Source organism: Bos taurus, chromosome X, assembly GCF_002263795.3.
Source record: "Bos taurus isolate L1 Dominette 01449 registration number 42190680 breed Hereford chromosome X, ARS-UCD2.0, whole genome shotgun sequence".
Lineage (NCBI taxonomy): Eukaryota > Metazoa > Chordata > Mammalia > Artiodactyla > Bovidae > Bos > Bos taurus.
The window spans coordinates 61,078,141-61,095,351 of NC_037357.1; the positions used below are offsets into that span (position 1 = coordinate 61,078,141).

General features: G+C 41.3%; 2 protein-coding genes across 3 annotated transcripts in view; one reads left to right on the plus strand and one right to left on the minus strand.

Annotated features, from left to right (window-relative positions):
* Window positions 1-1,794: 1,794 nt before the first annotated feature.
* The window catches only part of LHFPL1 (LHFPL tetraspan subfamily member 1), a 70,925-nt gene continuing 55,508 nt past the window's right edge, over window positions 1,795-17,211 (minus strand). The window contains exon 4 of one of the 2 annotated variants that reach the window (XM_005227930.5): window positions 1,795-3,040. In XM_005227930.5, the coding sequence (XP_005227987.1) occupies window positions 2,859-3,040 (182 nt within the window). In that variant the 3' untranslated portion in view covers window positions 1,795-2,858. The remainder of the gene's footprint in view (window positions 3,041-17,211) is intronic. The other variant, NM_001191127.1, reaches the window with a different exon arrangement.
* Window positions 8,145-15,195, plus strand: LOC132344287 (uncharacterized). The gene has a single exon (XM_059883681.1). It carries the CDS (start codon window positions 11,846-11,848, stop codon window positions 13,982-13,984), a length of 2,139 nt encoding a protein of 712 aa, XP_059739664.1. The 5' UTR covers window positions 8,145-11,845; the 3' UTR covers window positions 13,985-15,195.

Genomic DNA, 17,211 nt, shown 5'->3' on the forward strand with positions numbered 1-17,211 from the left:
ATTTAACCCAGTATACACCAAATATTATCATTTCAACATTACTTGGCCTTTTGGCTAAAATCAAATGTAGTATGTTCTTATCACTATAAAATTATTAATAAGGTATTTTAATTCTGGTATGTAACAAAATATTCTAAATACCTTCATTCAGATTAGTCCATCTGCTCTAGCTCCATAGTCATTGCCTTAGTTCAGGACCTGATCATCTTACACCTAGATTATTGAAATATCTATAGTCTCTCCCTATTTTCTTCCATTCTCTGCACATTAGTCAAACTGATCTTTGAAAAACACAAATACGTTCACTTCACTTCCCTTTCAATGGCCCTCCTTTAAGATAAAATCCAAGCTCCTTATCCTGGTTTTAAAGATCCCGTTAGTATTTCCCGTTGTAGCCTCAGCTTTTGCTACCTTTCTTTTCACACCTTTATTCGTCGTTCTTGTGATGGAGCCATGTCTTGTCAAGTCTCCATGCCCTGCTTTCCATGTTCCCTTGTATGGTACACACTTCAGTTCAGTTCAGTTCAGTTCAGTCGCTCAGTCGTGTCCAACTCTTTGCGACCCCATGAATCGCAGCACGCCAGGCCTCCCTGTCCATCACCAACTCCTGGAGTTCACTCAGACTCACGTCCATCGAGTCAGTGATGCCATCCAGCCATCTCATCCTCTGTTGTCCCCCTCTCCTCCTGCCCCCAATCCCTCCCAGCATCAGAGTCTTTTCCAATGAGTCAACTCTTCGCATGAGGTGGCCAAAGTACTGGAGTTTCAGCTTTAGCATCATTCCCATTCCAAAGAAATCCCAGGGCTGATCTCCTTCAGAATGGACTGGTTGGATCTCCTTGCAGTCCAAGGGACTCTCAAGAGTCTTCTCCAACACCACAGTTCAAAGGTACACACTTAGCCTTTGCTAACTCTCCCTATTCATCTCTCAGACTCATCTTAGACATCATCTTTTCTAGAAATCTTTCCCATGAACTCCTTCATCCCCAAATTGGTTTAACAGCCCCTCTATGTGAACCTTTAACCCCCACCCCTTCACTTATTAGCACTTAACACACTGTTTGACAATTACTTATTTACATGTCTGTCAATATCCTATCACTTTTAGGGTAACTATCTTTATCTTTTTTCCCCCCAGTACTTAGCATAGAAAGTGGCATATAGATAGATATTCTAAAAGTGTGTCCTGAATGAGGGATTAAATGAATGAATGAGCTCATGAATAGAGTATACACTTGAATTCACTTACCTCCATAAGGCCGATATATGGACCCTGAGTGGCCCTTCTTAGGGTGGCCTGTAACTAATGAGAACACTTTTTGCCATTTCTCTCCTTCCAGGTAGGGCTGTCCTGGGCTGTATAAAAACCACACTGGAGTGATTAAGAATAGAAAAAGATGAACTGGCATTTTGAGTCACAGGCCGTCCCTAGTCCCTAAAACTGTACTTATGGAACAATAGAGCTGGCCTGAATTAATTAAGGAAGAGTAGGGGAGATAAATTCTCTTCCTGAGAAACACCAAGTTCTTCACCATCCATCAGCCTTGAGCACAGATGGGATAGAGGCCAGGCCTAAAAATACATCAGCCCTAGGTGACATCAGGATTGTGTTCTTTTATGTCTAATTCACCCCATATGGAAGGGAAAGCACTTGAAAGTCTTTGAAACAGGCAGAGAAACATGTATCATGCTGGGAATGACTATGGGGGCAAAAGGCCACTGTGGATTTCCTTGTCAGTGAAAATGAACTCTTGTCTATTGAAAAATTTCAATAAAGAACCAGCAGAAACATCCTTGTCATCATCATTTTGAATTAGTATTTATTGAGCACACAACAAATGCTAGTCTCTGCTCAGAACATCTGATGAAAACCATTCCTGTATCTATAAGGGAAGAGGGAATACTTGCTACTATTTTAATGCCAGTCACCTGGCCAGAACACAAAATGAACTCTTATGAATATTTTCTAAAGCATAATGAGGAAGGAATCTTAGACTACATGCAAGCATCCTTGATTACTGTTTTTTCCACTGGCAGTCGCTCTCCCCACAAGCTTCGTCACAACCAGAAAGGAAGAGAAGCAGGAAAAAAGAAGAAGAGTCAAAGCACAATCATGAGAGAGGCATAAAAAATTGGGCAGGGGCACTTCATAGATGTTTACAGATGGCAACAAATATCAAGGGAGGACCAAAGGAATGGAGCAGTAGGAACCAGCCCTGTTCATCTCATGGCTCCTCCCTGCACTAGTGTTTTTGTTGTTGCTGCTGATGCTGTTGTTTGGTAACTAAGTTGAGTCTGACTCTTTTGTGACCCTATGGACTGCAGCCTGCAAGCCTCCTCTGTCCATGGGATTTCCCAGGCAAGAATACTGGAGTTGGTTGCCATGCCGTTCTCCAGGGGAATCTTCCCAATTCAGGGATGATTGAACCCATGTCTCCTGCATTGCAGGCAGATTCTTTACTGCTGAGCCACCTGGAAAGCCCATAAGTGTTTTTACCCAACGTTTAAGCTTTGGGGTAAGTCACAGAAGATGCAGAATTCTGAAGAACTGCTTGATTGTACAGCTTTCAACTGAGGATCTTTCTTATTATTTTGTATGAAAGGGCACTTTGGGACTTGAAAGCCAGTGGGTACTCACCAGCTAGATAAACATTTGAGAGAATTATTGTCCTTGGTGAATTTTGTAAATAGCCACTGACCCATTGATTTAAGGCAAAGTGAAAATGAATGATGAGTTAAAAAGCATACAAACACTGTGTTACATGACTGGCAAGTGGGTAGCAACTGGCCTAGTCTTAGTACTTCTTTTCAAGGCTCCCTTCCTTCCTCTTTCCCACCCTCTCCAATTCTGCCAAATCTCAAGGTTTGAGGCAATGGTCAAGCTCCATGGTATAAGAATTGGTGTTCCTCATGATGCTCTCCACCAACATGACAGGCTTGGGGTTTCTTCCAGCAAAGCAAGAGAGCCAGGTGCAAATCAACATGGCTGCAGCTGCGCCACCTCCAGCACAGTAATAGGCCCAGCCAAGCCGACAGGTACCTGTGGAAACAGGGATAGAGACATAAGTGTTAGATTGTCTTCTCATACATTCTCTTGGAGATGTTAGGGTTAAAGTGAGAGTAGGAAACAGTGAATGAGACTAGGCTCACTCTTTCTTCCTTTGCTGATGGCTGATATTAGCTTTAGCAAGAGGTTATAAAATGTTATTTTGTTACACATCTGTAACAGAATGGAAGTGGTGTGGGTAATGGCAGTGGTGGTGATGCTAATGACAGTGATGAGAAGAACAACTGGATCAAGTGTTAAGAACTATGTTAAATTCTTTAGACATATATCTCATTGAACATTATAGTAACTATAGGAGTTAGGTACTCTTATTATCCCTACCTATTTTATACAAGATGAGGCAACCTAGGCACAGGTTTGAGGAAAATCACACAGATAGGAAGTGGTAGAATCAGGATATAAACACTTGCTCATCCTAACTCTGCAGCTCTGCACTTTTAACCACACTGATATACTACACTGCATGAACTGTTTTCAAAGAACTATATCCTGTATCATGGGAAATATGCAGGCAAAATCAAATTACTTGCTCCATGCCATGTGTCTCTATTCTAACCTAATCTTTCAACATTCAGGGAAGAAATATGCACTGGAATCAAGGCCAATCTTCTAAGGGGTAGTTTCAGTCTGAAGGTTAATGGGAAAAGTCACCTGTTCACAAACATCCACTCCACCCATCATTTATTCTACCACAGGTAGATTCTTTCCTTTGAAGTATTTGAGTTTTTTCAGAGATCCATCAGAAAAAGTCAATCCCCAAAGAAAGAAAGCTATTATATCACAAGGGATCAGAGTAATAAGTAACTGCTGAAATCAAGTGCTTAAGAGAATAGGACTCCAGAAATTGGAGTAGATGCCCAGTGATACAAAATGGCAGAGGAATCCTGAGAATAAAAAGTGGCTTTCACCTATATCACAGTCCTATAGAAAGCAAGTCCTGACTATAGTCAGTCAGTGGTGATGTCAAGACTGATTTTCAGGGCAATTTACATTTATTAATTGAAGTGTAGTTGATTTACAAGATTATATTAGTTTTACATGTGCAGCATTGTGGTTCAGTACTTTTACAAATTATAGTGTTAGTCACTCAGTCATGTCCGACTCTTTGAGACCCCATGGACTGTAGCCCAACAGGCTTCTCTGTCCTTGGGATTCTCCAGGCAAGAATATTGGAGTGGGTTGCCATTCCTTTCTCCAGGGGATCTTCTCAACTCAGGGATCAAACCCAAACCCAGGAATTGGGCCCAGCTCTCCCGCATTGCAGGCAGATTCTTTACCACCTGAGCCAGGGAAGCTCTCACAGATTATACTTTCATTTAAAATTTATTATAAGGCAATGGCTATAATTCACTGTGCTATACAATATATCCTTGTTACTTCTCTATTTTATACACAGTAGTATGTATCTCTTAATCCCATACCCCTATCTTGTCACTCCCCCCTTTCCTAGTCCCACTGGTAATGAAGTTTCTATTCCATATCTGCGAATCTGTTTCTATTTTGCCATATACATTCATTTATATTATATTTTTAAATTCCACATATAAGTGATATCATACAGTACTTGTCTTTCTCTGTTTGACAAATCACTAAGCATAATATTCTCTAGATCCATTCATATAGCTTCAAATGGCAGAATTACATTATCAATATTTTTATGACAGAGTAATAGTCCATTGCATTGGGTTGGCCAAAATGTTTAGTTTTTCCATAACATCATATGGAAAAACCTGAACAAACATTTTGGCAAACCACCCCCCTCCCCAAATATATTGCGGGGAGCCGGTGAGGCATTCCACTCGTGACAAAGGTCATGAGGAAGGAGGCTCGGCATACGCAAAGGCGGGATCGAGCCTCAGGAGTCCCCCCGGATATTCTCGAGCATTTTCCCCCAAAAAACCAGAGTCTGCCTACTTTATTGCTTTGTGCTCTCACCTCTGACTTTACTGGGGGCTGTCCCCTACCACCATCTCGCTCTCTCTCTGTCAAAGAGTTAACTTACAGCTCCAATTAATAAAGTTCCTGGGCAATTAGGAGTGTTTAAATCCAAACCCCTCTGATGGCTCTCTAACTCGCCTGACAAGTTTACCCGGACTCCTGCAGCTATGCATACGATTGTTTACAGTCTCCCAGCCTCGAGAGGCATGGGAAGCTTAAGATATTCAAATAGCTTAGAGCCTCTCAGAGAGTTAAAAACTGTCAGAATAAACTAGTAAAGGATTTCATTGATGAGTCAATGCTTGTTGCCAAGTTTTCACATCCCCTGAATTGTATCCTTGAATATGTATCAATTAATAGTGGGTATGTAGAAAAAATAAGTAGTGGCCTTGGTGTTAGTAACTTTAGACCCTTAAGGTAATAAATTCTTTCTTTGTTGTAAACCCATTACACATCCGCCCTATAGGAATGCAATTTTATCTTTGGAAGATGGTGCCAAACCTTGAAATAATTACTCTTAGAGAAAGTAAGTCTTTGTTGATAAGTCCTTGTCAAGAGTCATAAAATGTTAGTAGGCCTTCTGGCCAGAAGATGATGTAAATCACCTAAACCATTTGTATACGATACATTTGCAGGAAAGAAACCTTGGTTTTTGATAAGAATCAAAGACTGCTGACTTTGCATCCCCTATTATCCTCTATGTGTAACTTAGGGTATAAAAGCCCCTGTTAAAAATAAAGCTACGGGCCTTGCTCACCAACGCTTGGTCTCCCCATGTCATTCTTTTAACTTCCAGCTGAGTCTCCATCTGGAGCGCGGAACCCACCACGCTTACTAATCATGCCTGGGCTTCTAAGACCCACTCGAGAAGGTGTCTAGGGTGAGACACCTTCCGCTATTCGAGAGGGCGCCTGCGGCCTACGTAAGTGGTGCAAACTTCTTGTCTTGAAGTTTTATTGGTCTCCCGCGTAAACCAAGCTACTCAGCTTCTTTTCTCCACTGAAATTTCCTACTGAGCTATCCTCATTCTATTGTTCTCTATATCCCTAATTAGCATATAAATAGTCGCCGACGCCGTCTCCCCTTCGAATACCCTGGATCAGCCGGGGCTGGTCCTCGGCAGGTGGCGCCCGATACAGGAATTTCGAAGGTAAGTCCCCAACCCCATTCCCCCAGTGTTGAGTTTTCGGGACGGATAGGACCCCACTTAGGGTGCTGCAGACCCCCCTGTAGAATAGACAGGGAGAGAGGAGTGGGAAGTGTTGAAAGTGTTGAAGAGTTAGAGAGAAAAAACGATTTCTAAAAAGGCTGACAAAAAAGGCCTAATCTTTTGATAGCTAAAAGCAAAATCTTTTACTATACTTAATTTTCTGACATGGGTAATACTGAATCAAATGAAAGACAGCTCTTTATAGGAGTAATTTTACAGTTATTAGGTAAAAGAGGAATTAAAGTTAAAAAATCTGCCATTCAATCATTTCTTTCATTTGTACAAGAGCACTGTCCCTGGTTTCCAGACGAAGGCTCTGTTAACTTAGATGTCTGGGAAAAAGTAGGAAAACAGTTAAAAACTTACCATGCAGAACATGGCTCAGAAAAGGTGCCTAATGACGCCTTTTCCTTATGGAATATCATTAGAGATGTCTTAGACCCTGCCCCTGATTCAGAAAAAGTACATCTTAAAAGTGATAGTGAAGAAAATGCTGTAGCTAAACCTGCCCCTGAATCTAAAAGAGTAACTTTTAAAGAGGAAAATGAGGTCGAAACTGTAATTAAACCTGAGGAAAATGAGAAAAACGAAGACCCGCCTGACTATCGGCAACTAAGAAAAATGTTAGCAGCCATGACTACTCAGGAACAACTTAAAGATAGGGATGAGAAAGAAGATCAGCCTTCCCCAAAAGGAAAAGAGAATTTAGATGAGATAACAGCTAAATATCATTCCGATGAAGATTGGCATCTCTTAAACAAAGATGCCCCAAAAGGCCTAAGAGAAACCTCCCCTGTCAGGCCATCAGCTCCAAAGAGCTTAAGGGAAACGTCTCCCATCAGGCTATATGCCCCCAGGGATTCCCAAGAGAGCTTCCCAGTTAATCCATATGTAACTTCTGCATACCAAACAGTTCAAAGAGCTCCAGAGTACAGAGCAGAGAATATAAAACCTATGCCATTGCCACCTCCTCCCATACCACCTCCCATACCACCTCCCCCCATACCACCCCCCATACCAAGCCGTACAGGTCCTATTAAACCCACATTATTGCTGCCACCTCCCTATCGAAGTGGGAAAATTCCAAAATCGATCCCACGGAGACGGGCCTCTTTTGCCCCTGGCGAGAAATTCGATCACCAGCTTCAGGCTTGTTTCCCTTTAATTTTTGACAATGATGAAAGTGAACAAAAGGCTATCGACTGGGAGCCTGTTTCTTTTCAATTGGTAAAAGAACTTAAAAATGCATGTATTTCATATGGGCCTAAAGCCCCATATACAATGCAGCTAGTAGAAAATTTAGCAGGTCAGTGCTTAACTCCTCGAGAATGGAAATCAATTGCTAGGGCCTGCCTGTCCGGAGGACATTTTATACTTTGGAAATCTGAATATGATGATCTCGCTCGTATATATGCATTTTCTAACCAAAATGGAGACTTTACACATATCACTGAACCTATATTACTTGGTCAGGCCGACTACCCCTCGTATGACGAACAGATGAAATTAGATAGGACTACTATACAACAGGTGGCTGATTGTGCCTTTACTGCCTGGCGCTCATTGCCCGATGGTAAAGCATCAGGTGCCGCTCTATCTGATATTAAACAAAAGTCAGAAGAGCCATTTGAAGACTTTGTCTCACGACTCTCAGAAGCTGTCCAGAGAATAATTTCTGATTCTGAGGCAGCTAAACTGTTAACAAAACACTTGGCCTTCGAAAATGCTAATTCTACCTGCCAGGCTATATTGCGCCCTCTTAGAAGAACTGGATCTTTAATTGATTATATGAAACAGTGTGCAGATGTAGGACCGTCAATGCTACAAGGTGTTGCGATAGCTGCAGCAATAACAGGGAATTCTTATCAGCAGGCAGTCCAGTCCTTTTTTACTAACAAGAATAAGCCATCACAAAGTGATCTCAATAACCAAAGCAAGAATGCATTCCCTAAAACTTGTTTTTCCTGTGGCCAGGAGGGACACACTTCTCGTTACTGCCCTCAAAGAACACCTGGTTCTTATCTACCTAATCTGGCCCAACCAGCTGTGTTTGCTCCGCAAAACCCTGCCCCCCCGCCCATGAATGCTAGGTCTCTTTGCCCTCGCTGCCAGAAAGGATATCACTGGGCAAGGGACTGCAGGTCAAGACTCCACAGAAATGGAGCCCTTTTAGGCCCTGACCAGCAGTCGGGAAACGGGTTGAGGGGCCAGCCCCAGGCCCCGACAACGATTGGGGCAGCCTCACTGAACCCATTCATTCCCTTCGTCCCGTCGCAGAGCTCATCAGAGCAACCCTAGGCAGCGCAGGACTGGACCTCAGTTCCACCACCTCAACAATATTAACACCAGATAGCCCCACTGTAAAAATCCCTACAGGAGTTAAAGGTCCATTACCGACAGGCCTGGTAGGAATTATACTAGGCAGAAGTTCCTTAGCTATACAAGGTCTTACAATTATTCCTGGAGTAATTGACTCAGATTATACAGGAGAAATTCAGATAATGATTTCACCCCCAACTAAAACTTTCCAAATACATCAGGGACAGAGAATAGCCCAACTTTTACTTTTGCCTTATCATAATGCAATTGGGCAAACAGCCACCCAAAATGAAAGACAGGACAAAGGATTTGGGTCTAGTGACATGGTTTTTTGGGTAACAGAAATTACTAAAAAGCGTCCTATGAAATCTATTCTTGTCAGTGGCAAGTCTATTGAAGGGCTTTTAGACACAGGAGCAGATGTTTCCTGTATTTCTGGGAAAGACTGGCCCAATTCCTGGCCCACACACACTACTGCAAATAACTTAGTGGGCATCGGGAGAGCTCCTGCAGTAGCCCAAAGTGCAAAAATTTTAGACTGGCAATTTGAGGATACCCGTGGAACATTCCAACCGTATATGATTCCTTCGCTGCCCTTCTCGCTGTGGGGGAGAGATGTGCTGTCTCAAATGGGCATGTTACTTTTTAGCCCTGATGATAAAGTAACTTTGCAAATGCTACAAATGGGCTATGACCCTTCAAAAGGGTTAGGTAAACAGCAGACAGGAATAACTGAACCAATTTGCCCTGCTCCTCTAAAGTTCCGTGCTGGGTTAGGGTATCCAAATTTTTGATGGAGGCCATTGTTTTTGCTGCCGACCCCATTACCTGGAAATCTCAGGACCCGGTGTGGGTAGAACAATGGCCTCTGACTAAAGAAAAACTACTGGCAGCCAAAGCGTTAATTTCTGAACAACTAGCACTGGGACATATTGAGCCCTCCAATAGCCCCTGGAATACTCCTATTTTTGTTATTAAGAAAAAATCTGGCAAGTGGCGACTTTTACAAGATTTAAGAGCTATTAATGCCACTATGGAAGATATGGGAGCCTTACAACCTGGGCTTCCTTCCCCAGTAGCCGTCCCAGAAGGATATAATATTATTGTAATTGATTTACAAGACTGTTTTTTCACCATCCCCTTAAATGCTGAGGATAAAAAGCGATTTGCCTTTAGTTTACCAGCTGAAAATTTTAAACAGCCTTATTTAAGGTTTCAATGGAAAGTGTTGCCCCAGGGAATGAAAAATAGCCCTACTCTATGTCAAAAATTTGTTAATGCAGCTATAGAAGATATTAGGGCTAAATATGAACAACTGTATATGATTCACTATATGGATGATATTTTAATAGCTCACCCTGATAGAGCTCATTTACAAACTGTTCTCCAGGATTTGACTCAGGCTTTAACAGACAGAGGCTTAAAAATTGCCCCAGAGAAAATTCAAGTCAATCCGCCCATAACTTACTTAGGGCGGGTTATCAATTCAGAAACTGTGACTCATGCCCCATTAAAATTGAGAAAAGATCACCTTGTTACTTTAAATGATTATCAAAAACTTTTAGGCGACATTAATTGGATCAGGCCTTATTTAAAATTAACTACTGCTGAATTAAAACCTCTTTTTAACATTTTACGTGGGGATCCCGATCCAACTTCTAAGAGACAATTAACTGCTGAGGCTCAGGAGGCCTTAGAAAAAGTGGAAGCAGCTTTATCTGATAGCTATGTTAAAAGAGTTAATTTACAAACAAATTGGCAATTCCTCTGCCTAGCTACTCCAACAGCACCTACGGGAGTTTTATGGCAAAATGGCCCTCTAGAATGGGTCCATCTCCCCGCCCAGGCTAAAAAAGTAGTGGCCTCTTATCCAGGACTGATAGCTACACTGATATTGAAAGGGAGAAAACGTAGTATTGAATTGTTTGGTAAAGAACCAGCAGAAATTGTAATTCCATATAATAAAGAACAACTTGATGCTCTCCTAATGTTTGATGAGGATTGGCAGATTGCTATAGGAAATTATTTTGGCCAAATTCTGCATCATTTACCTTCACATGTTTTGCTAAATTTTATGTCTAAACACCCAGTTATTTTCCCTGTTAGGTGTAAATACTCTCCCATCTCAGATGCTCAAATGGTATTTACTGACGGGTCTGCTAATGGCAGAGCTTCTATAGTTACAAAAGATCAGCGTAAAGTTTTACATACGCAGGAGACTTCGGCCCAGAGAGCTGAACTCACAGCTGTTATAGAGGCCTTTGTTATGTTTGCAGAGGAGGAATTTAACCTTTATTCTGATTCTCAGTATGTGGTCAGGCTGTTTCCACACATTGAGACTGCGATCCTGCCTGAGAATAAAACTGCAATATTTCACTTGTTAACTAAACTGCAGCAGCAAATTTGGAGACGAAGCCGAGCATATTTTATTGGTCACATTCGGGCTCATTCTGGATTGCCTGGACCTTTAAGTGCCTTAAATGACCTGGCAGATTCACTAACTAAGGTCACAGTGGCTTCTGCTTTTGAAGAAGCCCGAGCTTCTCATTCACTCCACCATCAAAATGCTACTGCGCTAAGATATCAATTTCAGATTCCTCGAGACTCTGCTCGGGAGATTGTTCGTTCCTGTTCTCATTGTCCCACTACTATAAATAGTTTACCTATGGGAGTTAACCCTCGCGGTCTTAAACCTAATGCACTCTGGCAGATGGATGTAACTCACATCTCTTCATTTGCAAAATTGTCTTTTGTTCATGTAACAGTAGACACCTTTTCTCATGTTATTGTTGCAACTGCTCGCACAGGGGAAGCAGTTAAAGACGTAATACAACATCTCTTTACTTGTTTCTCATATATGGGTCTGCCAAAAGCCTTGAAAACTGATAATGCTCCTGCTTACACATCTAAGTCTTTTCAGGAATTTTGTCTAAAGTTTCAAATTAAACATAATACAGGCATCCCTTATAATCCACAAGGACAAGCCATTGTGGAAAGAGCACATCAAACTTTAAAAACCCAAATTCAAAAACTAAAAGAAGGGGAGTTTAAATATAGTTCTCCCCATCACCTCTTGCAACATGCTCTTTTTGTAATAAATATTTTAAATACTGATTCAGCTGGAATGACTGCAATGCTTCGCCATTGGTGCCCGGAGCAATTGAATGCAAAACCATTAGTTAAATGGAAGGACCTCCTTTCCGGACAATGGAAAGGCCCTGACCCATTGTTAACCAGCGGTCGAGGATATGCTTGTATTTTTCCACAGGACGCAGATTCTCCAATTTGGGTTCCGGATAGATTGATTCGCCATGTCTCAGCCTCTCGGATACCGGGTTCCACGGCCGCCGCGACCCCGAAAGAGAAAAGGGCCTCCTCTGCCTTCGCTCCCCCCGCCAGCACGGGAAACACCACTGACATCGGAGCAACTGACATCAGGGATCCCGGATGAGCAGGGGACGGATCCGCCCACCAAACAGATGTCTCAACTTCACATACAGGATATCGCTCCCCCCGATCCTTTGCCTCACAAAAGGAGGTCAGGCCGCCTGACTCAGGCGACCCGGAATGCCTCCATACCTACTTGGGGACAAATAAAAACACTCTGCCATCAGGCACGGGGAATAACCTCTTTGCAGGGCTCTCCAACCTCCCCTGAGAAGATGTTTATTGCTATGCTTGCCTTATTATCTTGCCAGGTAAGCGCCTCCTCCCCCACTCCTGAAAAGTATTGGGCTTACTTTCCAGATCCTCCAACACTTCAAGTAGTTACCTGGAACAGTGACCCCCTACGGGTCCACACAAACCAGCCTCAGTTACTGGGAGGGTCATATACTTCCTATACCACAGACGAATATCCTATTAATTTCAATTTTACCTTCAGGGGATTAGCAGACGACCTTCCTGTTTGTTTCAACTTTCCCAGTGATATAGAAAGCTTTATTATTCCCCCTAAAGAAGGATGTGTCGGAGCCTCTAAAAAGGCAGTTCTGACTCATTCTCCAGCCTCAGGTATTGAACATAGAGGGCGTCTAGCGCTTTGGGTTTTACAGGCTCGTATGCCCGGGGCCCTTGATCCCCATGAACTTATAATCCATAGACCCCCTCCTGGATATCCAAGTTGTTATAATACCGAGCCTTCAGATGCCATATGGAACACTATAGATGATCGTACAGGGTATCCGATTTGGAAATCTTGTACTTATCGTTTAAGAGCTGATTATAGAATACCGGGAGGAGGAAATTACATGATTCAAGATTGGAGTAACTCAGACCTAGATAGGAGCCCATTGCCCCTTGATGACTTTCCCAGCAGATTTTATAATTGGAAGAAAGATTTGGTTTCTTGGCCTTTAAGCATTACTAGATGGCATAATAATCGATTTGTTTCGCCTATATTGTCTTATACAACTAAGAACAGAACCTCTTGGCAGCCAGAAATTTGGAGGGCCCTTGCTGCCACTGCTCCCATTTCCTTATTCCGTCCAAATAGCAATTCTACTTATTCTGTTTTAGCTTGTGTACCCTCGCCTTATGTTTTTCTCTTTACTAATGACTCCAAAAGATTAAATGTACACATGAATTATTCAGGTGGACCTAATATCGTAACTTGTGAACAATGTATGCTTTCATCTTGTTTGACCCCCCAATATAATGTTTGTTCTTTTGTTGTGTTGAAACGCCCACCCTATCTCATGATACCTGTGTCTGTGCATTCTTATTGGTATGATAATTACGGTTTGGCTGTATTGCAACAACTGCAGGATTTAATGCGAACACGACGGTTTGTGGGCTTACTTATCTTGGGAATAGCAGCTTTGATAAGTGCAATTACTTCTGTTACTGTGGCAGCAATATCATTGACTCAACAAGTACATACTGCTCAATATGTTGATTCTATGTCCAAAAATGTTTCTTTAGCATTGGCAACACAGGAAGCTATAGACAGGAAATTAGAAATGAGGGTAGATGCCCTAGAGGAAGCAGTAATACATATTGGGACTGAATTGCAGGCTTTAAAGGTGAAAATGGCATTGTCCTGTCATGCTGACTACCGGTGGATATGTGTAACACCCCTGAAAGTAAATGAGACAGATTTTGAATGGGAAAAGATTAAAAACCATATTTCAGGTATTTGGAACAGCTCTGACATTAGCTTAGACTTAGGGAAACTTCACAATCAAATAGCAACCCTGGAACACTCCCGATTAGATTTTACTGCCGCTGGAACAGCAAATGATTTCTTCCATACTTTCTCTAACTACATTTCAGGAAAAAATATTCTGTCTACCTTCCTCGGCTACGCTACCTTGGCTGTTTTAATTTTATTTCTAATAATCATTCTTCCTTGTATTGTCAGGATTCTTCGGCAGAGCATTCAGAGGCTCGCGACTGAGCTACATCTGGCTGTTTTAAGAAATAAAAAAGGGGGAGATGCGGGGAGCCGGTGAGGCATTCCACTCGTGACAAAGGTCATGAGGAAGGAGGCTCGGCATACGCAAAGGCGGGATCGAGCCTCAGGAGTCCCCCCGGATATTCTCGAGCATTTTCCCCCAAAAAACCAGAGTCTGCCTACTTTATTGCTTTGTGCTCTCACCTCTGACTTTACTGGGGGCTGTCCCCTACCACCATCTCGCTCTCTCTCTGTCAAAGAGTTAACTTACAGCTCCAATTAATAAAGTTCCTGGGCAATTAGGAGTGTTTAAATCCAAACCCCTCTGATGGCTCTCTAACTCGCCTGACAAGTTTACCCGGACTCCTGCAGCTATGCATACGATTGTTTACAGTCTCCCAGCCTCGAGAGGCATGGGAAGCTTAAGATATTCAAATAGCTTAGAGCCTCTCAGAGAGTTAAAAACTGTCAGAATAAACTAGTAAAGGATTTCATTGATGAGTCAATGCTTGTTGCCAAGTTTTCACATCCCCTGAATTGTATCCTTGAATATGTATCAATTAATAGTGGGTATGTAGAAAAAATAAGTAGTGGCCTTGGTGTTAGTAACTTTAGACCCTTAAGGTAATAAATTCTTTCTTTGTTGTAAACCCATTACACATCCGCCCTATAGGAATGCAATTTTATCTTTGGAAGATGGTGCCAAACCTTGAAATAATTACTCTTAGAGAAAGTAAGTCTTTGTTGATAAGTCCTTGTCAAGAGTCATAAAATGTTAGTAGGCCTTCTGGCCAGAAGATGATGTAAATCACCTAAACCATTTGTATACGATACATTTGCAGGAAAGAAACCTTGGTTTTTGATAAGAATCAAAGACTGCTGACTTTGCATCCCCTATTATCCTCTATGTGTAACTTAGGGTATAAAAGCCCCTGTTAAAAATAAAGCTACGGGCCTTGCTCACCAACGCTTGGTCTCCCCATGTCATTCTTTTAACTTCCAGCTGAGTCTCCATCTGGAGCGCGGAACCCACCACGCTTACTAATCATGCCTGGGCTTCTAAGACCCACTCGAGAAGGTGTCTAGGGTGAGACACCTTCCGCTATTCGAGAGGGCGCCTGCGGCCTACGTAAGTGGTGCAAACTTCTTGTCTTGAAGTTTTATTGGTCTCCCGCGTAAACCAAGCTACTCAGCTTCTTTTCTCCACTGAAATTTCCTACTGAGCTATCCTCATTCTATTGTTCTCTATATCCCTAATTAGCATATAAATAGTCGCCGACGCCGTCTCCCCTTCGAATACCCTGGATCAGCCGGGGCTGGTCCTCGGCATATATATATATATATATATATATATATACCACATCTTCTTTATCCTTTCATCTGTTGATGGACATTTGGGTTGCTTTCATACGCTGTTTATTGTAAATAATGCTGTTATGAACATTGGGGTGCATGTAGCTTTTTGAATTAGTGTTTTCATGTTTTCCTGATATATACACAGGAGTGGAATTGTTAGATCATACAGTCATTTTTTAAGGACTCTCCAAACAGTTTTCCATAATGTCTACAGCAATTGATATCCCCACCAACAATGTACAGTGTTCCTTTTTCTCCACGTCTTCACCAACATTTGTTATTTGTAGACTTTTTGATGATAACCATTCTGACATGTGTGAGGTGATGTCTCATTGGTTTGACTTGAATTTATGATAATTAGTAATATTGAGTACCTTTTCGTGTACCTGTTGGCCATCTGTATATATTCTTTGGGAAAATCTCTATTCATATTTTCTGTCCAATTTTAAATTGGTTCTTTGTTTTTACAATATTAAGTTGTATGAGCTATTTTTTTCTATTTTGGGTATTAATCACAGTAGATCATGTTATTTGTAAGCATTTTCCTCCATTTCACAGGTTCTCTTTTTATTTTGTTGATAGTTTCCTTTGCTGTGCAAAAGCTTTTAAGTTTAATTAGGTCCCATTTGCTTATTTCTGCTTTTATTTCTTTTCCTTGGAAGACAGATACCAAAAAAAGGCAATGCTACAATTTATGTCAAAGACTGTTCTGCCTATGTTCTTTCCTAGGAATTTTGTGGTTTCAGGTCTTACATTTAGATTCTTAATCGATTTTGGGTTTATTTTTGTATGTGGTATGAGGAAATATTATGGTTTTATATATAGCTGTCCAATTTTTCAAGCACCACTTATTGGAAAGACTGTTTTTTCTCTGTTGTATATTTTTGCCTCCTTTGTCATGAATTAATTGACCATAGTGTGTAGGTTTTGGAGAAGGAAATGGCAGCCCACTCCAGTGTTCTTCCCTGGAGAATCCCAGGGACGGGGGAGCCTGGTGGGCTGCCATCTATGGGGTCATACAGAGTTGGACATAACTGAAGTGACTTAGCAAGCAAGCAAGCAAGTGTGTAGGTTTATTTCTGGGCACTCTATTCTGTTCTATTAATCTATCTGTCTGTTTTTGTGCCTGTACTATGCTATTTTGATTATTGTAGCTTTGTAGTATAGTCTGAAATCTGGAAGGGTTATACCTCCAGTTGTTCTTTTTTTTTCAAGATTGCTTTGGCAATTTTGAGTGTTTTGTGGTTCTACATGAATTTTAGGATTATGTGTTCTAGCTTGGTGACAAATATTACGAGTATTTTATTAGGTTTAGGGTTTTAATATTTAGTATTTTAATAGGGATTGCATTAAATCTGTAGATTTCTTTCTTTCTGTTGTATAGCCATTTTAGCAATATTAAGTCTCCTAATCCAAGAGCATGAGCTAGGTTTTCCATTTCTTTGTGTCATCTTCAGTTTCCTTCATCAATGTTTTACAGCTTTCAGGGTATAGGTTTTTCACCTCTTTGGTTAAGTCTGTTCCTAAGAATTTTATTCTTTTTGATGCAGTTTTAAAATAGATTTTTTAACTTTATTTTTCTGATAGTTCATTAAAAATGTATAGGAAAGCAGCAGACTTCTGTATATTAATCTTATATCCTGCAATGTTACAGAATTTATTTATTAGTTCTAATAGTTTTTTTGGTGAATACTTTAGGTTTATTTATATGTTGTATTGTGTCATCTGTAAAAAGTGACAGTTTTACTTCTTCATTTCAATTTGGATGCTTTTTCTTTTTCTTGTCTGGTTACTATGGCTAGCACTTCCAATACTATGTTAAATAGAAAGGGCAAGATTGGGCATCACTGTCATCTTCCTGAATTTAGAGGAAAGGATTTCAGCTTTTCACCACTGAGTGAGCATAAGTTAGCTGTGGGTTTGCTATAA